The sequence below is a fragment of the Perca fluviatilis genome, chromosome 18 (genome assembly GCF_010015445.1).
Source record: "Perca fluviatilis chromosome 18, GENO_Pfluv_1.0, whole genome shotgun sequence".
In the NCBI taxonomy this organism is placed as follows: Eukaryota; Metazoa; Chordata; class Actinopteri; order Perciformes; family Percidae; genus Perca; species Perca fluviatilis.
Genome location: NC_053129.1, coordinates 14,538,731 through 14,560,832, shown reverse-complemented (window position 1 = coordinate 14,560,832; position 22,102 = coordinate 14,538,731). Strand labels below are relative to the sequence as shown.

The 22,102-nt window shown below is 40.1% G+C and overlaps 2 protein-coding genes across 4 annotated transcripts; one reads left to right on the top strand and one right to left on the bottom strand.

Moving 5' to 3' along the window:
- The first annotated feature begins 372 nt into the window (after positions 1 to 372).
- znf410 (zinc finger protein 410) lies at positions 373 to 12,795 on the top strand. 2 transcript variants are annotated; one of them, XM_039781695.1, is made up of 13 exons: positions 373 to 493; positions 860 to 946; positions 1,029 to 1,080; positions 1,198 to 1,366; positions 3,685 to 3,870; positions 4,602 to 4,823; positions 6,667 to 6,826; positions 7,628 to 7,809; positions 8,385 to 8,474; positions 8,612 to 8,731; positions 9,412 to 9,565; positions 9,730 to 9,849; positions 11,557 to 12,795. In XM_039781695.1, the coding sequence occupies exons 3-12, from the start codon at positions 1,048 to 1,050 to the stop codon at positions 9,809 to 9,811; spliced, it is 1,398 nt and encodes a 465-aa protein (XP_039637629.1). In that variant the 5' UTR covers positions 373 to 493; positions 860 to 946; positions 1,029 to 1,047; the 3' UTR covers positions 9,812 to 9,849; positions 11,557 to 12,795. The 2 variants fall into 2 exon arrangements, with proteins under 2 accessions (XP_039637629.1, XP_039637630.1); XM_039781696.1 differs by lacking the exon at positions 9,412 to 9,565.
- LOC120546629 (ectonucleoside triphosphate diphosphohydrolase 5-like) lies at positions 11,902 to 20,218 on the bottom strand. Of its 2 annotated transcripts, none has more exons than XM_039781697.1 (14): positions 20,099 to 20,218; positions 17,472 to 17,704; positions 17,032 to 17,108; positions 16,623 to 16,766; positions 16,031 to 16,106; positions 15,525 to 15,560; positions 15,154 to 15,242; positions 14,989 to 15,071; positions 14,608 to 14,669; positions 14,189 to 14,290; positions 13,728 to 13,871; positions 13,379 to 13,435; positions 13,075 to 13,190; positions 11,902 to 12,607 (listed from the first exon to the last, which is right to left on the bottom strand). In XM_039781697.1, the coding sequence occupies exons 2-14, from the start codon at positions 17,701 to 17,703 to the stop codon at positions 12,524 to 12,526; spliced, it is 1,302 nt and encodes a 433-aa protein (XP_039637631.1). In that variant the 5' UTR covers position 17,704; positions 20,099 to 20,218; the 3' UTR covers positions 11,902 to 12,523. The 2 variants fall into 2 exon arrangements, with proteins under 2 accessions (XP_039637631.1, XP_039637632.1); XM_039781698.1 differs by lacking the exon at positions 20,099 to 20,218 and adding an exon at positions 20,055 to 20,076.
- Between the last annotated feature and the right edge of the window lie 1,884 nt (positions 20,219 to 22,102).

Sequence of the window (22,102 nt, the reverse complement as noted above, 5' to 3'; positions counted from 1 at the left end):
TCCAACAAACAATGAATATATTTAAAACAGTCTTCAAGACCTTTTGATAAGAATACACATAGAGCACTCGTATCATTTAATTACAGTTGCCTAAGAGACTCAACATTTCAATACAATAAAAAAAAGACCAAGACATGGCTCAGGTCACTTACTTATTTTATTTTTAAATAAATAAAAAATGTATTTATTTATGGATTGCAATAAGCAATACTGCCTCAATAATTTTCAGATTCCAGGGTGAATTTTGTCCATGGATGTAATAACGATTTTGTCAGGCCTTACATTGTAGTTTACAGTTTAGACCACTGGGTGGCGTCGACGATCATGGATCCTTGTGTGGAAAATGGACACTGTCGGGCAGGCCATGGCGGTAGCTAACTCCAGTAGATGGCAGTAATGCAACACTAAGGATGCCAGCATACCGTTCGTATTCAAAGAAGAAGAAGATGAATAGTACTCTCACTCTTTAGCTTAGATACACAACTAAAACAAGGTAAACTAATTAGTTTCATGTCACTTAAGATTTAATTACATAAAATATACGTACAGTGTGTCGCCAGCGAGCGGGCTCTGACACCGGGCAGCAGCTAACATCTGTGTGTTAGCCCCGGTAGCTAGTTTGGTAACTGCTAACCCTGCTAGCTAACTTAACAAGACAGTCTGTCATCTGCATGTTTTATCCACCACAGTTTAGACTGACGCGGTGCAGTCAATGTCAACCTTTAGCTACATTTAGCCGCATTGTTTGATTGCTTTGTTTTTGGCATTTAATTGTCAAGTTGTAGCGATTCGCTGTCAGCTAGCGAAGCCTCAACGTTCACTTGCTCATTTGACGTTTTGTCCTGTTGTTTGACCGCAGATTGTGCGATGGTTTTGACACAAAGACGACCTGCACCCACCCCGTATGACCGACACAGAATCCAACATTTAGCAGGTGAAATTTGAGGTAAGAATTATTTTTTATTAGACGTGTGCCAATCGTTCCAAATGTGGGTGCCTTTTGATGGATCGGTTTTATCCTTCTGCAGGTTCCACACAGGGTGACCCATGCTTTCTGATGAGCTTGACTCCAAACCAGAGGTATTGGCATCATTTCCATGACCCACGTCAATTTGCAGGGGCAGGAGACTTTGTTGTGACTTGGAATAATGCATTAAATAAGACACGAGCTTGGCTCTTCTCTTTTTCTCTTCTCAGCTGCTGGTGCAGTTTGTGCAAAACGCGTCCATCCCGTTGGTGCAGGGTCTGGAGGACTCGGAGTCCAAACACCCCTGCCTGCCCCTGCCCCTGCCCCTGCCTCTGCCTCTGCCCCTGCCTCTGCTGTCTCCAGCTGAGAGCTCGCTGTGCAGCCCACTGGAGCTCACAGGTCAGCAGCCTTTTGTCCACCACAGGTCAAAAATACTAGCAGTACTATTCCGAGCTTACTCATTTTCAGTGTCACCTAGGGCTGGGTACCGAATTCTATACTTTTTAGACACCGACCAAATTGCCTGTATGGAAAAGTGCCTAATCATCCAATACCAAATTTAAATACCTAAATGAGTACATCTCATCAGGGTCAGTGAGCCAATCAGCATGCAGCATGCTTCTACCAGGATCTAATAAAGCTGACTGTCCAACGTCACACGTCGTAAAGTCATAGTTATTGTAAAAACACTGATTATAGCCACTTTGATATTTAGAGATTAAAAGGATTCACACACAAATCACTTGTGGTATTGTGTGACATGTGGTAACTGGTAACACTAGGGCTTGGTATCGTTCAATACCATTACAGATACCGCTACCGGGACTTCGATACCGATTCCTGAACGTTACTTACAACATTGCACAAATCTTTTTTATTATTATTTTTAAGCTCCTACGAAGTGAGCCCTGTCTCTCGGTGTGTATCAAATGACAATGTAAAAGGGGTGGCTTGTAGTGATGAAGCTAAAGAGAAGTATCAGCTGAATCTGCAGCTCCCCCTCCGCTATACGCTACAGGCAGCTGTTTTCAGCGAAAAAAGCTCTTAAAATGAACTGTACACTACCTGCTCACCACCAAACAGCAGACAGACACAGTTAGTGACTAGCTGGTGAACATAGTGAAGCATTTAGCAGCTAAAAAGCCAGATTTTTCCCTCAGGAGTTGGTAGAGACCAAAAACAGAGCTAAAAGGTGGCCAGAAACACAAATGAATGATAATGTTGCTCCGTAACTGTTGGATAAGTTAATAAGCAACTGTTTGCTATGCTAACAAGTTTGTCACGTCGTTTGCCAACTTGTTTCTAAATACCCCCACCCCCCCCCCCAGTTCTGCATCAAAGTGTACAAGTCATGGAATACATATGCCACATTTCTTTTTTTAATGCAACTGCAGCAGTCCATGACAAAGTAGAGAATGCAATTTCTGAAATTGCATTGTGAATGCTTGATGTTAAAAAGCTGACATTAAACTGGTTTACTGTCTTTCAAAGTTGAATAATGCCCATAATGTATGAAAGATGTAAACATTGTAAGGTGTGTATGGAGTTTCTAGATAATAGTATGAATATGTAGAGAAGACTTAGAAAATACTTTGTGTGTGTGTGTGTGTGTGTGTGTGTGTGTGTGTGTGTGTGTGTGTGTGTGTGTGTGTGTGTGTGTGTGTGTGTGTGTGTGTGTGTGTGTGTGTGACGTTGGAAGACCTGCATTTAGTTTTACAGGCTATGTCACTAAGACTATTGCACATTCACACACAATAATAATAATAATATTTTTTTTTTTATTAAATGTTTCAAAGATTCCCTGGCTCGGAGTACCTGTACTCTGTGTAGTGTTTTTCAGTGTTTTAGGTTTGTGGATATTCTTCTTCTTTCACAACATCTCCATGTCCTTCAGATGATCAAGATTCCCTTTTAGATCCGACAAGCTCCATCTGACTCAGTTGTAGAAAACAGGATTATCATTTGCTTAAAATACTTCATCATCAGTAGCTTTTCCGTTTGGATGCACAAATGCCCCTTATGACACATTGTGTCTATGATCATTTGGCTGCGTGTATATGATTCCCTGTAAATCTACTTTGAAGAAAAAAAAAAGTGCACCTTTGACAGTGCAGATAGAACTAATCCTAGCTATTGTATGTATTTATATATTAAAGGTGCCCTGCAGGGTTTTCTTGTAAGCAGACACAGATGTGTTTATATTCAGTGGTTCCTACACATTTCATTATGTGTATCCTTGAAGCCTTATACATGTTAGGGCTGTGCAAAAAAATCTATTCATATTCGAATCGCGATTCAAGTTCTACCGATTTCATAGAATTCCAAAAATCGATTCATATTTTAAAAAACAAAATTATTTTTTTTTAAATAAATTGTATGTCTACTGCAATCACATGGGAAAAGTAACTACATTTACATACTGTGAATCGTTTTTTTTTTTTGAATCGATAATCGTTTTTGAGTCGGAAATCGATTTTTGAATCGAATCGTGAGCCTAAAAATTGATATCGAATTATGCCATTTTCTGAAATTACTTTTACATAATTGAAAAGGTTATTTTTATATCTACATTTTTGCTAGTCTACAATCATGTCACTAAAGCAATCAATTACCATGCACTTATGTGACAGTGTTTGATTATTTGTGATATTAATTTGCAGATAAGGTGCAGTGTTTAATTCAGGACTAACCCTAACAAACAATGGTTTTCTCCTCAGGAGGAGGCCTGAGCCATGAGCCTGAGACTGCTCCCTCCCTATCCGAGTTCGAAGGTGTGTCCGAGCGAGGCCCGTTAGTGGTCCAGACACACTCTCATCCACGGGCCTCACCCAGCCCCCCACCCATCCTCCATGACCTCCAACAGTCAGACAGCACTTCCTACGTACTACTGAACCTTGCCAAAGGTAAAGAAACACTAAACCAACTGCTAACGGAGTCCAAAGCCTATTCCTGTAAGATGAGTCACTTCCTGATGGATTTCAAACACCATTTTGAAAGAGTGAGAAGTTTTAAATTAAAACTCACTAAATCTGATCTTGTGTCTCGCACGCCTCCCGATTCTACACACAGCGCTAAAAAGAAATGGGGTGACACATTTTCATGAAGAACTGTGAATTATTTTGGCTGGAAGAAATGGTCCTTGGCAGGCCCATTCTCTTGGTTCATCAGACCATGGCAGGGGAGCCAAAAAATTAACTTACACCTTTTGTGCAGTGTGCTGTGTTTTGTTTGTGAATCGGTGAGCGATGTGAAGGATAGAAAAGGCTTTTCAGCAGACAGAATCACTTTCTGTCTATTGTTACATTAAATTCAAATCCTAAATAGGGATATTAAGGATTGTTGTTGTTTTTTAGCGTGTTTGTGCTTTTTCAATGTGTGATTGATAGATGGATGCAGTAGATAGATAGAATATACTTTATTCATCCCTGTGGGGAAATTCAAGAGTTGTCCAGCATACTCATAGGGTTTCAGAATAAAGCTCTAACATCAAACCCCAAACTGCCGAGCGTGATGGGAGGACAATAATGAATTCATAAATGTGTCCTAGAGGGACTGAGGCCATTGATGATCGTGCTGAATGTTGCGTTGGCTTTGAATGTTATTGTTTCACAGTGGTCCCTTTCTTCCCTCTCAGGCATCACAGCCTCCTCAGAGTCCCTGATCTTCGCCGCAGATGGCGCCGGGGAGGATGACGATGAGGGGGTCTCATCGGGGGACTATGGGATCGATGGCAGTGCTCCCTGGTATCTGCGGGTACAGGAGCTGGCACACGACAGCCTGATTGCCGCCACGCGGGCACAGCTTGCCAGAGATGCCAAGGCCAGCCAGGACGCCAGAGCTGCAAGCGTCAGTAACGGTAAAAGTCACTTTGTCTTAGAGGTCCTTTACACCGGACAGTAAAGTCAAACAGGCGCTTCATAATAAAATGCTACCATGTTGCTGTTTATAGATGTGTGCGGTGCCAGTGGCATGTTCATTACAGCCTGTCTGTGATGTCATGTAAAATTAAAAGAGAGAAAATTTAAAAGATGAAAATGAAGGCTGTGTACAGGAAGCTGTGCGTGTTTATGGTTAAGACAACATCATTGGCTGTTCTACTTATTATAGCAGGCATCAAAGACCGAAAGAAGAGAAATGAGGTCAGCGCCGAGATGAAAATGAAGTGTAATCAGCACCGACTGAAACTGTGTTCAACACTTCTCATCACAAGTCTCTAAATCAAAAAGCATTAGTAATTTTGTCTAAACGGAGTTTGCGAGTCTGACTGCAAATATCAAGTGACGGTCTAAATGGCCCATTATGGTGAAACATTGATCACGCTTCAGCACACATTGTCTGTGATGATTTAATGTGCATTTAGTAGTATGACTAATGCAGGCTTCAGAGGCTACACGTGTGCAGTGGTCAGAAAGACGGACACAGGGACTGTTTTTTTTTTGTTTGTTTGTTTTTTGGCCGGGACCAGTAACTTCCTGCAGTTTTCCCTGGTTGCGTAGCAACTGCTCCCAGCCAAGAAAAATGTCTGATAGCTGTTAACCAAAATGTTGACCCTGTAGTCAAATAGGCAAATAGATTCCAAAAGTTTCCAAATCAAGTATGATAGAAAATGCGTTTGAAAGAATTAGTTTCCAAAACTCAGCTTTGATTGTCGAGGGTCGTTTACTGCAGCTTCTCCGCTTGCCGACATTATATCTTGACCCTTGTGTTGTTTTCCCGCCAACCTTTTTTTTTTCTATGTTTTCGACGGCTTGTTTTTGCTTTTTCCAATGTTTTAAAATTTAAAAAACATTTCTTCTACACATTTTCAGCGCTTATTTCTACGTCCCATATTTTCAGATAAAACAAAAATTGAAAACGGATCAACATGACCCGAAGTCAACACAAGGGTTAACCTGTTGCTCACTCCCTTTATCTCTTCTCACTCTCTCAACTGTGAAGCTGTCTGCTCTGACCCAAGACAAACGTTCATTTCCTGCAGCGCGCGCACAGTGCCGTAGCAAGCTGTTGACCCACACCAGGAGTCAGGACTTCATCACAACCACTTTTAACTTCCCTCCACGGGCTGCCTGAGAGATAAAGAATTTGCCCATGACATTCAAGGAAACCCTGACTCTTAGCTACAGCTCTGATCTTTGAACTCCTTCTGAGCCGAATTGCAGCCAGAGGTCCTGTTTAGAAAATTGATATGAGAGTGACGTTTATTTTCGTCTTTGTCGGCTCCTAGTTGATCTCCTACTGTCGAAACCTGGGTCTGTTTACCGTGGTTTATAAGGTCTTATTCTGAGCTAGTACACCAGTTAGGAAAGGGCTTAAAATACTTTGTACGTTGTTAAATACAAGATCTGCAGCAGACTGTAAGTGGTTTCAGTGCAGGATTAAAGCCAGTGTAATGGCTGCCCTCCTACTAACTTTCTGTAGATGAGCAGCGGGGTATCAGTTTTTAGGTGCATTACTGCCGGCACGCCGTATGCAAAATTGGACCTTTTTTACAGGCATTCAGAGCGGGGAGTCCGGGCAGGTGAAAAGCGAGTGATTGCATTCAGCTTCGGGTGGTTTTCTTTTGGCTGCAGTTGTTGGTCAGGTCTCAGTCAGTACCCGATGATTAGCGTTTATACAGCCGGGCTCCAGAGGCCGGCTGCCTGGCACTCCTGTATTGTTTTCTGCACAACCCCGCTCACTCTCCTCTTCTGGTTGCCTAGGTGACCACACACACAGTTTGACAGCAGACAGGGACAAGCCAGAGCTGGCGTCTCGGACCAGCCGCCCCCTCTCCAAGCAGATCCTCCGCTGCTCGTTTGAGGGCTGCTGCAGGACGTTCACCTGGCCGGCTCATCTCAAATACCACCTCAAAACACACAGGTGACACAACACACACACGGCCAGGGAAGATAATGGATTCAGACAGCAGTCCCAACGAGATGCCATTTTCACAAGTACGAATATTTAACCCTGTGCAAATCCTGGCTTATGTGGAAACATTTACCAAATTTAAAAGCTTGCAGGCTAATACAGTTTTATAACCTTTTTATACAAGTTATTACACACGGTAGCTTTTAAGTATCCTATTATTGCATGTAAAACCAAAATGCAAAACAGATGTTTGACGTCTTAAACAGAAGGTATTACTTTAAAGTGCGTCTGTTCCCCGTGCATTAAAAGTGTGCAGGCAAAGAAAATCAATTTTAGTCATCTTCATAGATTTCGTCAGACCTTTTATTGTCTACACCAAAATTCATAATATCACTGACAATAGGATTTATTTGATGTAAACATCAGAGTAAATACTGCTTGCATCTTGCCTTGTTTTGCCCAGCTTTTAAGATTAAGTTAGTTTATGAAAGTGGTACGTTTAGTGTTGACTTTACTGTTCATCAATGATAAAGACAGCTGTGTTGGATGAGCGCCGTTCATATTATTTCTTACAGTTAAGTCAAAGCAGTGATTGAACAGCGTTTTCCACAGATTGTTTATGGTGGAGGCAGACAGAGCGGCCTATCGGGAGAAACACAGCGGAGGCTCAGAAAGAAGTGTGTATTTGTACTGCAGGAGGAATCTGTTTGTGGTTGCCCTCTCTGACATTGTGGTGGGCTGTTGCAAATGAAACGTGCGCACGGGAGACACCGAGGCTTTGTTTGTTTGTTTGGTTATCTCGGCTCCCAGGAATGACCGAATGTTCCGGTGCGGCGCAGAGGGCTGCGGGAAGAGTTTCTACGTGCTGCAGAGGCTGCAGGTTCACATGAGAACTCACAACGGCGAGAAGCCCTTCATCTGCAAGGAGAAGAACTGTGGCAAGAAGTTCACCACAGCTGGAAACCTGAAGAACCACAGACGCATACACACAGGTGGGGAGCAGGAGATACTTGTGTGTAACGGCCCAAACACGCTGGAAGCAATAACTGACTCGGGCCATTTGGCTCTGCTCATTTAATGCTTCCTTGGTGCAGTCACGGCCGGAGATTTGAAGAGTCAGCAGCGCCGGCGCCTCCATATCACTGCTGCAATAAGTAACGGTACTAGGTCATATTTTATTTAGGGTGACATTAAGATTATTTTTGATGGCCTGTTCCACCGTCTGCTTCGACCAGTTAGACTACACTATACAGTGTTTTATATTTTGCCCATATGTCTGGAAGAACTTTTCTATGCACTATAATATCCACTTAGTTGGATGAAATGATATTTTTATGTTCTTGTGCGTCAAAATAGGTCAGCTATCACCATGAGTTCTGTAAGTTTACTATATTAATTCTTACTATTGTAGAGATCAACTGTGTGTGTGTGTGTGTGTGTGGGTGGGTTGTGTGTGTGTGTGTGTGTGTGTGTGTGTGTGTGTGTGTGTGTGTGTGTGTGTGTGTGTGTGTGTGTGTGTGTGTGTGTGTGTGTGTGTGTGTGTGTGTTTGTTTGTTTGTGTTTCCAGGAGAGAAGCCTTTTCTGTGCGAAGCAGATGGCTGTGGCCGATCCTTTGCAGAGTATTCCAGTCTACGAAAACACATGCTCGTACATTCTGGTGAGTGGGACAGGGTTAACAGCTGAGCGCTTTTTTTAGTGATTGGTGGACGGATTATAGTATAGATCATTTGCTTTGAAGAGATGCATCCCGTATCAGTCGCAGACGGGATCACAGGATCTCTTTGTGTTTCTCAGGTGAGAAGCCTCATCACTGTGGGATCTGTGGGAAGACCTTCTCTCAGTCCGGCAGCAGAAACGTCCACATGAGGAAGAGACACGGAGAGGACGGGCTCAGCAGTGAAAGCAGAGAAACAGGTCTTTTACTCACTCCCTCACTCACTGCTATGCTAATCCTTGGATTATGTAGCTTCAAGCAGCCCATCCATTTTAAAATGTGCATAGAGATAGTGTTGGTTTGTTACATTCAGAAACATTTCTTGAATAATTAATGCCTTTTGGCGCTTAAAAATGTATCATTCAAATGTGTATTCTTCAGGGCCAGTAGCTGAATTGTTTTAGACCGCACATATCTCTGGAAAAACAGAGACAGCACAGCTCTACTGCAGAAATAGGCCCGTTGGGCGTCTTGTGATGGGGTCAGATTTGTCTGAAAAGTATGTATTTACCAAGTTAAAGTGGTAACTCAAATTCATGTCTTCCAGCTTCCATGTCTTTTTGCCATCAGCTTACAAATTTCCCACTGCAGCTGTGGGAAATGTACCCAAGTTCACTCCTGCCTCTATTCTTAGTATCAGTTTCAGAACCTCTTCAGATTAACAGCGTCTCTCATTGAGCTCTTTTACATTCCAACATATGGTCTAATTGTACGAGATCAGCTTAAATTAGTTTTTTTTTGTGGCGTGAAACATTGAGAGCAGACAGCGCATTTTCCTACTTGTCACATTTGTGTAGCAGTGGGGAAGCACCAGAGAGGAAGCGCTGCCAAAGCTCTAATTATAAACAGCAGATTTATTCGGGTCAGTCTCCCCAAATAGGCTGGTCTTTTGTAAAAGCAGAGCAAAGGAAGATGCTGCTTCACAACAGAGGGGTACTTTCTGAGTTACTGGATGAATTATTGAATCGACTGTGTTGGAATAACTACAGTCCTGGAAAAACAACAACAAAAATATTTCCACACAAGCGTCAAAGGTAATTTTAAATTTAGTAATAATGAGCAGATTTCAGCTATGAACACTGACTTCTCAGACTTACTGTATGTTGTTTGCTTTAAATCCTATGAAGATGGTGGATTAAGTAGTGTTGCTACTTTTGTAGGAAAAGCTAAGGTTTGGTTGTCTATTTGTGACTGACAGGAGAGGCTCTGACACAAAGCAGCCTGCTGGAGGCAGACGGCGAAAATGGAGATGGTATGGTCACCATGACAACAACTGTTGAACCCATGAATCTTCACCATGCCATGCTGAGATCACCAGGTATGCCTTTTACACACGCTGGCAGGGAAAACCCAATACATACAGGGTGGACTAAATAACATGTCACAACAATAATATAGTGAAGCTTGCACTGTTGTGTCAGCGTCAGTGGTGCTGAGTCAACTTGTGGTGTTGCTAATGTCCTGTGAAGTGTTTTTGAATCATTGCTGGTGTCAGTCTTTTGGTAACCACGGTCACTGTCCACGTTGAAACCCACAGCTTGTCGGTAGCTTGCTTAACAAACCCTCTGTCAGTCCTGCCTCGTTTCGTCTTGGTTTTAGTCCTTGCTAAAATTGTTACTCTGAAATGATTTTATTTATTCAACTCTTGGATCATTCCTTGCGAAAAATATTTTCTAAATGGAGATTTTATAACGAGCGTTGCATGGTGCGGATTCTACATCGCCTGATTTTTGGTCCAATGCTGTCAAATTTGCTAGATCCTCAATGTAAATGTTTTCTGATGAATTTCGATGCATGTGGCGCTGACGTGTTAATATAAGGTTGTAATATTGAACTATATGTGCAGTGCTTATACATCATCTTCTAGGCCGTTTCTCCAATATACACTGGGAATTTACATGGTATTATCAGAAGTTGTAGTAGTGTTTGTCATATACTTTGTTTTTAGTTATTTTCTTAATTTATTGTCTTATTTATTTTTTTGACTGATATTCTCTGTCTGACTGGGGTTCCCGTGACTTAATAGGGTATTTTTTGTAACAACACTTCAAAAGAGAGTTCAGTCAACACCTCTGGCCGTCTCAACAAAATAGCAAACACAGATCTTTACTTATTTACTCAGTGTTGTGTGTCATTTTGTCCACCCATGTAAGAGAATATGTCTACGGCTAAATGGTTATTTAATGGTTATTTAATGGTTATTTAATGAGTGTATTTTTTGTACATTATATTGTGCTAACATACATTTTGGGATATATAGCATGTTATCTATCGATTTCAACACACTTGTTTGAAATTGTTCCCATTTGTCAGAGCTTAAAGGACAATTCTGGTGCAAAATTAACCTAGGGGTTAATAACGTGTGTTCGTGGTTTGTCTGGTCATGACGGTTTTCCCAAGATGGTGCCTGCCTGTATACATGAACTGTACAGTCTTTATAAACTCTCTTTTGAATAAACTGTCTGTACGCTTACAAAGTTCTCAATGCTTCGGTTTACATGTAGGGAGCCTCCTTCTGCTACCGTTGAAGTATTGTAGAAATAGCGATTTACCCTCTGCCCCAAAGGCTAGCGTTAGAAGCTAATCAGCAGTATCTTGTTTCAAGCTAGAGCCACATTCGATTAACATGAAAACATATGCCAGAGAACGGTTGACTCGGTACACGTTATTAACCCCTAGGTTCATTTTGCACTGTAATTGTCCTTTAAAGTCCATATGTAAGGCCTGAAAATAAGTATTGACCCCCTTGGACTGAATACTTTATAGGATCAGTACTACATGGGTCTGTACATGTCCTTCAGCTTCCTAAATTGGCCTGTCAACATTAAAATCAAAAGGCATAACCAGGTGAAAGCTTGCAGAAACTCAAGGACAAACGTTCTAGAGTGTTTTTTGGCCCTGAAAGGTGCTTTGTCTCCTAATGACTGTAGGTACATACAGAGTGACAGGAGTCTCACTTTCAGACAGCATTCATGTTCCCAGGTAGTTTCTCTTGGAACTTGTCTTTGTGTCCCCCTCCCTCCAGGCTCTGCCGACTCAGTGGTTGTTCTCTCTCAGCCACATGAACTGGTGACCATGACGACAGAAGACCATGCATATGGAGAAGATGTGGTGGCGCTGCTGTAGTCTGCCATTATGAAAAATGTCACACACTGCCTATTTCAGCAGCGCTAGACTAACCGTCACATTGGACGTAGACATCTCATTTGTAAATAGATGAACTGCTGACTCTCACCCCTGTAGATATTTGTAATTAGTAACCGATGATGGTTTTATTTTGACAAGTGTCAAATGGCAAAGTTTGTACAAACGACCTTTTTTTTCCTCTAGTTTTTGAAAACAATTACTCCCAAAGAAATACTGAGACGGGTTCAAAGTTTATGAAAATATAATGTCCATGTGTTTTGTGCATTAACATTATAAACAGCAGTCTGGGGTTGAAATGCAGTGATGATATTCTCTAACAGAAAATGAATGCCACTTATTTTTTTATAACTTCAATGGCTGATATGATTGACTGTCACATTTTAAATATACCAGACATGTGTACACCCCCATTATTACTAACTACCAAACACTTGATACTAGAAACTACCGGAGCACAGTATATCACATTGCTGCATGTAAACACTGGTCACAGCACAACCAGCTTAACAAGCCAAAACACAAAAACATCTATCTCAAACTAATTGTGTATCCAGTAATGGCCCAAAGCTGCATTAACTGAGTGTTATGTGTAACAGCTTTCACTCTAATGTCAACCTCCAGTGCTTGATTTGTTCTCTGAGTAGGAAAGCTGTTGCTCATTTACAGCTCGATACATCACCACTTGAGAATAATTGCTTCATGAGAAATTAAGAATTGCTCATGAGGTTAGCTCCTTCCTTATGAAACACTGCAGATGTCTGGGGCCGTTAGATAAGGTAGTGCACGACGTTACCCGTGTTGGTTATTGAGCACCACCTAAATCAGCAGTGGCTGTTCCTCCCTTCTCAGTGGATCTTCAGGTTGTGAAAGTGGTCCAACGTGGCGCCCAATGCCCAGCTTGCCTCCACGTTGTTCACTTTCTTGGTCAACTAGGAGGGAAAAAAACAACACCAAATCACTCAAATGCCTTTTATATTTATTGAAATAAAAAGATTAACAGTTTTTGTGTAGAATCTTTCCTTTAGCATGAATTGTGCTCCTATTTTAGATCTGGGGCATCACTTCTTTATGTGATTATGTCAAAGGGTGTACTAGAATAAAAAAAAAATATATATCATACAATTTGTTTTTTTTGCAAATGTCGGGTGACAGAAAAGGATAACTCACAGCCATCAATGCCATGGTCTCCTTATCTAATGATACTAACAAATGCTAAATTGAGGCTATTTTAAACGTAACCATGCTCATGTCTTAAGTGTATGATTCATACAACTCTTAAGTCTGAGCTACACAACTTCTGTTGATAGTTGATTTTATAATGCCTTGCAAGTTTCCATCTGTTGCCTCCATAAAAGCAATTCCATAAACCCTGTAGATTGGGTTGTGTAATGCTCACCTGCAGCACAGTGCTCTCCTTGAAGCCAAATCCATCCTTGAGCAGACAAGTGATGTAGGTCAGGTCCATACACAGGAAAGAACTGATGGGAGGGTACTTTGTCATCTTATTGCACACTGAGCAGAAAAAAAGGGGAATTCATGTGTCTGTCAGGTTGTCATCTGTATTCTGCTGATAGCATGAGGGCCGAATTTCAGATAGCAGCGAGGACACAAGTCCAGACTATTGAGATGCACACTGTGTGTCAAGTACAGGGAAGCTGCAGATCTGTCATAGTGAGGATGCATTGCTTTGCTCATCTCACCCTCTTTAGCTCTCTTCTTAAAGTCTCTGACCTCCAGCATCCCTCCTCGGACCCCATCTGCAACAGGAAGTGATTGGGGTCACATTTTTAATGCTATACCATTCATTAAGAGAGAACATCTACCGGCCCACTTCCATGATACTAATAATAGAGCTTGTGCCCGTTGAGCTTGGACTGGCAGAAGATAGCAATTTCTCTAATAACTACACACCTATAGTTCGACAAATCCACTGAGACAAGTGCAGATGACTCACATTTCCCTGCCTCCGTCTTGCATTCGAATGGGTAATAACATCCTGCTGGGTCTGTATAATTATGTAAGGTGTGTACAGAGGGTGTGTGTACTAACCGATAAGGCCTGCATCCACAGCTCTGTCAAAGTAATAGGAGAATGCATAGAACACGTTGCTGTCTTCCAGCTCATACGGCTGATGAATTATCCTCTTCACCACTTTAAGTACTTCCTGATAACAAAGCTTGTACCCTGCATAACCTGGAAAAGAAAAAAAACAGCAATGTGAATTATGCATTAAATGCTGGAACAACATTATGAAATTATGCTAAATTCATCCATTCTAATGGGCTTCATAATCATAACTGCAGATGTTTGCCTGCAGTCACAAAATGTTCAGTTTTTGTATTCGCTCAAATCTGTCACATACTCTGATTTACTCTGGATGTTCGTAGTCTGAAAATTCCGGGTTGTACCTCATCACAATAAAATTCACAGGGATGTTTAAAAATGTTGATTCCCACATACAGTACAGTATCTTTGGTTTTACTCGACTTCAAGTATAAATAGGATCTTACCATCTGGGTCCCCGCTCACTTGATAGGTCAGCCCTCCAAATCTCCATTCATCCCTGAACTTCTTTGGCAGGCAGGAACTTTTAAAAACCCGCCACTCCAACCCTGTTAGAGCACAGACGTGACTTGTTTAATCTTTTATCTGGCTCAACGGCTTCATGCCAGGTCACCATGGTCTGAGAATGACTCAGTCACTAACACAATTTTCTCCAAAGTCCTTCAGTGTTTAATCTCAGGATCTCACTTGAAATTACATCCCAGAAAAAACCCATCTCTCGTTACATCCTTTGCTCAGTATTTGGAGAAATAGAAAGGAAGGTAACAACACCAGAAAGAGCACTAAGAGAACTGACTCATTGTTGTGTTTTAGTATCCTTCAGAGACCCACACAGCTAATGGCAACTCTTGCTGGTGTGAAGTACCTTCTGCACCCAAAGCGCCCAGCGTTGCCAGTCGCGCTGCCATCAGTCCATTTCCAAGGTAGCTGGATGAAGTCAAAGGATTGTGATACAATTACAAAACCAACCAGGAACAGACAGTGCATGTAACAAGTAATTCATTATGACAATAGGCCAAACAAATGCCTATTATTCACATTCTAATGACTGAGCAGATAATAGAGGTTTTCCTAATTAAAAACAGATCAGACTAAAGTTACAACAACAAAGTCACTAGCATTTGTAACACAGTCAATACCAAAAGCCAATTTAAAAACGTATGGAAATGACCTCGAAAAGAGATTAAATCAGGAAGTGATTTGATGCAATCAGATATAAATCAAATGTGTGTTTAATAAAACATACCTGTAAGTATACAATTCAAATGTTGAGTTAAAGATGTCAAATCTGGCAACGTAATCAGCAACAGGAACACTTTCAATGGTTTTCTACAGTGAAATATAAAAGGATATATAGTGGGCTACTAATCACTTAAGAGTTTATCTCTAAGAATGCCATCAAATGACTGACCCTCAGCTTTGGCAGGAAGGTGATCTGCGTGGATCCTCCTCCCAGATCCAAGATGCCCACTGTCTTCTTGGTTTGTGCATTCAGGTGACCTGAAAACATTTCTGTCGTTAATCCAGCAGCCACAACAGAGAGGCGCTAATCAGTTATACCTTAGATACTATCTTCAAAAGGCCTATTTGACACAGAATGTGCAACCCATAAGTATAAAACATTCCAGCGCAGAGCCTGATAATGATCAGAGCTATCCCCTTGAGGCAACGGAATCATAGTTGGAAGCATTCAGCCTGTATTTGTGAAGCAGGGTCTATAATAAGACACCATGATAGTTTCAGACATTAAGTTAAATTTGGATGCCCGTTTACAGTACTCACCTGTCAGATAGTTCAAAGATATCCAAGCCAGGATTCCTACATTAAAGAGATAAGCACACCAAGAAACAGAAAACAGACATTTCAGGTGGAACGCACAAGGTAATTTTAGAAAAGCTGACGACAGATTTTCACAGAAATTACAATGGTTACAGCATATACAAACGTGCAAACACAGGAGTAAGAACTATAATTATATAAACAAGGTTGAAATGCTGACAAATCAGTTACACTGTAGCACAACAGACAATAACAACTTTTCACCATCTAATTACAGAAGAGCAATTTAATTTTCTTAAATATTGTCATAAAAGACAGCAATAATCTGCTGCAATTTAGTAGAAAGTCTGCAGTCAACAAAAGATGCCTCATGGAAATGGCACAGCACACATAAAGTAGGGCAGATGGATCACTGATGCCACCTACAAAGTGCTACAGAAAGAACATGAGTGGCTGTGATAACCTGACGAATGTGTTGCTTGTCAGGACAGAGGGTGGGCAGACGTTACCTTCATTTGTGCCGTTCATTACGCTGACGCTGTTGTCTGGGACCAAAAAAGGAGATTCATCAAACACATGTTGAACCTGTGGAAGAAGAGGAAGAGAGGCAAAGTGAGTGAGAGAGAGAGAGAGAGAGAGAGAGAGAGAGAGAGAGGGAGAATGAGAGCATGAGGGCACCAAGAAAAGCAGCAGAGAAATGGCCTTAATGGTATCTACTGTAATGGTGGCTCATACAGAGATGCCCTCCACTTGAAGGGATTAATTAATTCCCTCAGGGGGATTAACAAAGTATCATTTATCTTCCAAGGTGCCCCAGGGCCATCCATTACTATCTTATCCCCTCCACAAGAGCCTTCCACACTAAGCTCACACCACTCTGATAACAATACTTTTTCTCTTGTCTATGTACCACCTGCCATAACGCTGAAAATATTCTTTCCCCTTCTGTCTGCTCCTTCCCTGGATAAGAGGTTGAACTTTCCCTAGAAAGTGTCAGATAATGTAGCACCAAACAACCCCCTTATGATTAAAAAAAACTGCACTCTACGTTACAGAGGTCCTAACAGTATGTCATGTCTCAGAACCAATGCACCCTTTTACCTGCTTCAAAAGAAGCTGGGCTTTCTCTGCAGCCAGCAGCCGAAGTCCAGCTGTGGCTCGGAGAACCAGTGGAGTTCTCTTCCACTCCAGACGAGGCACAGTCTTCTTGGCCACCTTCAACAACATCCTCACTGTGTGTCCAGCCTTTAGAAAACAGACACAGATGCTCACTACAAAAACAGCACCGCTCAGAACTGTCTTTTGACAACAGGGTGAGTTGAGAAAACTGAAGTGTTACATATCAGGCTGCTTGTTTGTCATTTTGCTTTTCTCACTTCCTACTTACTTTCATTAGCAATGTGATTTTCTGCAGAGGGAGGCTACTGGCAGTGTTTCTGAATACAATGTAGAGCCAGCTGACCTTTTCCTTCGACCTAATATAAACAATTAGATTTGACAATGAACTCACCATTTCAGGGGAGTCAGCATATGCTGACAAACCAGGCTTTATGGAATGGAACATCTCATTGTCCAAAACAGGCAGCTCTAAAAGATACAAGATCAGCCCACATCAAATATGCAGCAGCTATTAAAAGCATTAAGAGGCCTAAATCTGCTTAGCATACATTTGCTGAATATCTGACAAAATAGGATTATTTCTGAAATGAAGTTGAGTATTACCTATGTCCCCTGAGGTGAAAAATGTACAGGTTTACAGAACTGAGAGGCTGCGAGGATGCTGTTTGCATTGTAAATCAATTGATCTCAGGCCACGTAAATACATTACATGATGCACTTAGTGAAGTAAATACACATATGATTTAACCTGCCTCTCACCCTGGATGCTGGTATGATAACATAAGTAAAAGAGCAGAGGAAAGCCGGTCAGAGTAATCTCTCCAATATTACCTGAGTCACTCTGGATGAAGGTGTAGATGTGGATGCGTGTCCCTGTGCTCCCTGCATCAAACATCACTGCATAGAAGATGCGGCTGTGGTTTGCTGGGCGGCTGAGACTGGGAAGGATGCCCCACATGTTGTCGGTCAAATCCAGGAGAGAGGTCTTGACCTGGGCTCGGCTCAGCCCTGTGACCGAGAGCAGGACCAGGACTAGAAATGGCACGGTGAGCTTCATCTTCATTCTGGAAAATCAACCAAAGAACAATATTATTCTTTCTACCGCACTGTAAAAGATACTATTTTTATTAAATGGATTTGAACTGCTAAAAAGAAGCAGCTCAAACTGCTGCTGACTAGTTAAATGACAGCATGACAAGCAACAGAGTAAGAAGCAATAGAGACCACGCCCCGTCAGACTTGCTAACCAACCAGAGACATACCCCAAAATCAATCTCTCTACCTGCTGAGTCAACTCCTGTAGAGAAGTTAGAAAAAATTACACCACCACCACCATGATGGACTTAACTTGGTGGACTTTAAACATTTGATCTTGATCTTTCGATCAATACACAGCAACTCAACCATGTCTGAACATCTCTCTAGAAAACTTAGATATTTAATGTGAGCCATTATGATTTCAGTGAGGCACTGCTCTGCGGGAAAACCCTGCTGAGACACTGTCACTTTGCTTACATAGAAAATTAAGAGACTGAAGACGTTTTACATGAGAAATTTTACTGCATGTGAAATCCAATTTAAGTTTTAAATGTTGGGCATTTAACTTGCGCTGTCGCCTAGATCAAGTTACAAAAATGAATAGAAATGCTACAAGTGGACAGTGGACATACCATAGGAATTACTTTATAGTCGGTCCCTTTATTATTTATCACTGAAATGTTACAGCAGCTAAGTGGGAAATTTTAAAGAGGAGTAATGACTAAAGATACGTTCCTGAAGGTTTTATTTGCCTACTGCAAAGGGTGCATGCTCCTCTGTGCAACTTTAAAATGAAGCATGAGATGATTTTCATTTGTGGCCTGGATGTTTTCTCATTTGTAGCTCCTCACTGCTAGAAAAAGATAGAAATACTAAACATCAAAATACACCAGGCCTCATACATTTACAGAACTAGTTATGTGTGTAAGTAACTGCCACTGAACTTGTCATGACCATCCTATAATACGATGCGTCACATGCCCATACAACATCTCAGTATTTGAGAAGAGCATGTATAGAACTCTTCACAAATCTGGCAGTGTGGACTTATGAGACCATGGTTTTACTTAGGTCTCCAGTGACTTGTATTAATGTATTATAGAGTATATATATATATATATATATATATATATATATATATATATATATATATATATATATAATAGAGTGGGCAGTATGCTCTGAGGCAAAGCAAAACAAGGAACTGTATCAGCCTTGGAGAAGAAAGCCTTGAATGATTCACTCAAAATCACTTTATCATCCTGATCAATTCTTGCAAAAAATTTTGAAAACTTGCTTGTAGTAATGCTTGCTCTTGGGAATTACTGGAATTTCCAGTACTCTAATTATAGTGTGGTCTAGACCTACTCTATCTGTAAAGTGTCTTGAGATAACTCGTTATGATTTGATTTGAAAATTGAATTGAATTTGTAGTTCTTAAACAGCTTTAAAAGGCAGTAGACACATACAACCGAGACTCTAAACTCTCAAAATCACATTGTAGAACTAGTTCCTGATTTAAAACAATGTTCTGACTGCAGCATGGTTATATAGTACTGTTTATCAGTATTACCAAACTATGCAAACCATACTGTCTGAGAGAAATGTATACTGCAAACAAAAACAGAAGAGTATTTTGTGATTATTGCTGGGAATATGAGCCATACATTTCCACATAACCTTGGAGAAATTTCAAAAGAAATGTTGAGGAGTTTCTTGAAGCTTTGTTTTTATAAAGTTATATAAGGTATTTGAGTTGTAATGTTTTTAATTAATTATATAGTGGTTTAGGATGCTTATATACTGGATCTTTCTTGGGCAGCCTCACTTGATACTGAATTTAAAAAGAGGCTCGCCGGCGGACAACGGCAATTTTATAACTACAATAAACGTACTTTTACTGTAGCATTAACAGAAATTAACCATGAAAATATACTTCTACAGTGTCCATAAAGGTTATAGCTAATCAACTGTCGGTGGGGTCAGTGAACAGGTTTTATAAGCCAATGTCCTCCGGCTGGATGTGAATTCAGCAGATGGAAATAAGCAGGCTGACATGTTGGTCAGTCATACATTCAATTCCCAGGTTAGCTAGATACACACAGCACTACTGTATTTCTAGAAAACAAACTGAGTTCTAAAAGGTTATTAGGGTGTATCCTTTCTCCTCATTAACTTTATTTCTCACATTAGTTAGGATAACATTAGCTAGCTAGCGCGAATGCTTCGTTAAAGAAAGCTAGCTAGGCGGTGAAGTTTGTTAAAAAGCTAGCTAGCTAGCTACGTTAGTTAGACGCACGTTACAGCGTGTTCTTCGAAGAACCTAAAACTTGTCAAAAAACAATAAAACACGCAGTAAAAACATCTGTAGCTAACTTTTGGGAGTGTTTTTGTGAACGCTAAACACAGTCCGAGCTCACCATGATGTCTGTCCGTCTGGTAACACGACTTGTCTCGCAGCTGAGTCGTCGTGACGTCACCCGCGTTGTGATGAAGTTGTTTTCAGTCTCGTGTAGGGCTCATCAGGATGTCCGAATAAAACTATACTATATACTATAAGACTGTTTTATCACTTTTTTCGATACACTATATTATTACTTTTTTTCGACATACTATACTATGACTTGTTTATCACTTTTTATGACTTTTTTCAACATACTATACTATGATTTTTTATGACCTTTTTTTAACATACTGTACTATTACTTTTTTCGACACCATAATATAACTCTTTTGTCACTTTTTCCACATCGTAGACTACAATGCTGTGGTTCAGTGAGAAGCACCGTTGCCCCATTGAGAAATGACATGTCAAGGTTTCTGGTTTGGTTCCCAGTCAGGTCATGGTGTCTGTATGTGGAGTTTGCGTGGGTCTCCTCCCACCACAAAGATATGCATATTATGAAATCTTTGTCATACTATGACTTTTTTAATGACATATTTCGACATACTATACTATGACTTTTTCCGACTTACTATACTATGACTTTTTTAAGACATTTTTCGTCATATACTATTACTTTTTTAAAGACATAATATACTGTTTTTTTTCGACATACTATATACTATGGCTTTTAAATCACTTTTTTTCGACATACTATACCAAGACTTTTTTATAATTTTTTTGACATACAAAAATAAAACAGTGATACAATAGTGTACTATGGCATTTATTAGCCTACTTTTTCGACATATTATGCTATGACTATTTTCGACAAACTATACTTGACTTTTTTATCACTTTTTTTCGACATACTATACTAAGTTCATGTTTTATGCACCACATATCTGGAACAAACTCCCAGAAAACTGCAAGTCTGCCGCAACTCTCAGTACTTTTAAATCAAGGATGATGATTTATCTTTTTGATGCTGCCTTTTTTGATTAAATGTTAATTTCTTACACTGCACTGTAACCTTATTCTTACATTTTATAAATTGTGTGTATATATGTCTTATTCTATTTAAGCTGTTTTCATATTGTCTTTTTTTAATGTTTTTTAATTGTTTTGAACTGCTTTTTAATGTTTTAGGTAAAGCATTTTTGTATTTCTTTGTTGCTGATATGTGCTGTATAAATAAAGCTGCTTTGCCTTGCCCTCGCTGTGATTTATTTCCACATACTATACTATGACATTTATTATCACTTTTTTCGAAATACTATACAGACTTTTTTTCATCACTTTTTCAACATACAATAGCTTTTAAATCACTTTTTCAACATACTATACTATGACTTATCACTTTTTCTGACATACTATACTATGACTTTTTTTTAACATACTGTACTCTTACTTTTTTCGACACTATATTATGACACCATAATATAACTCTTTGTCACTTTTTCCACATCGTAGACTACAGTGCTGTGGCTCAGTGAGAAGCACCGTTGCCCCATTGAGAAATGACATGTCAAAGTTTCTGGTTTGGTTCCCAGTCAGGTCATGGTGTCTGTATGTGGAGTTTGTGTGGGTCTCCTCCCACCACAAAGATATGCATATTATGAAATCTTTGACTTTTTTCGACATACTATACTATTACATTTTTAAGACTTTTTTTGACACACTATTCTATGACTTTTTTCAACATACTATACTATAGCTTTTAAATCACTTTTTCAACATACTATACTATGGCTTTTTTCGACATACTATACTATGACTTGTTTATCACTTTTTTCGACGTACAAAAATAAAAAAGTGATAATATAGTATACTATGGCATTTATCACTTTGTTGACATACTATATTATGACTTTTTATCACTTTTCGACATACTTTACTATGACTATTTTCGACATACTACACAATGACTTTTTAAAAACTTTTAGACAAACTATAATATGGCTTACGTCACTTTTTCTATTATTCTATTTAAGCTGTATTCATATTGTCTTTAATTAATGTTTATTTGTTTTGAACTGCT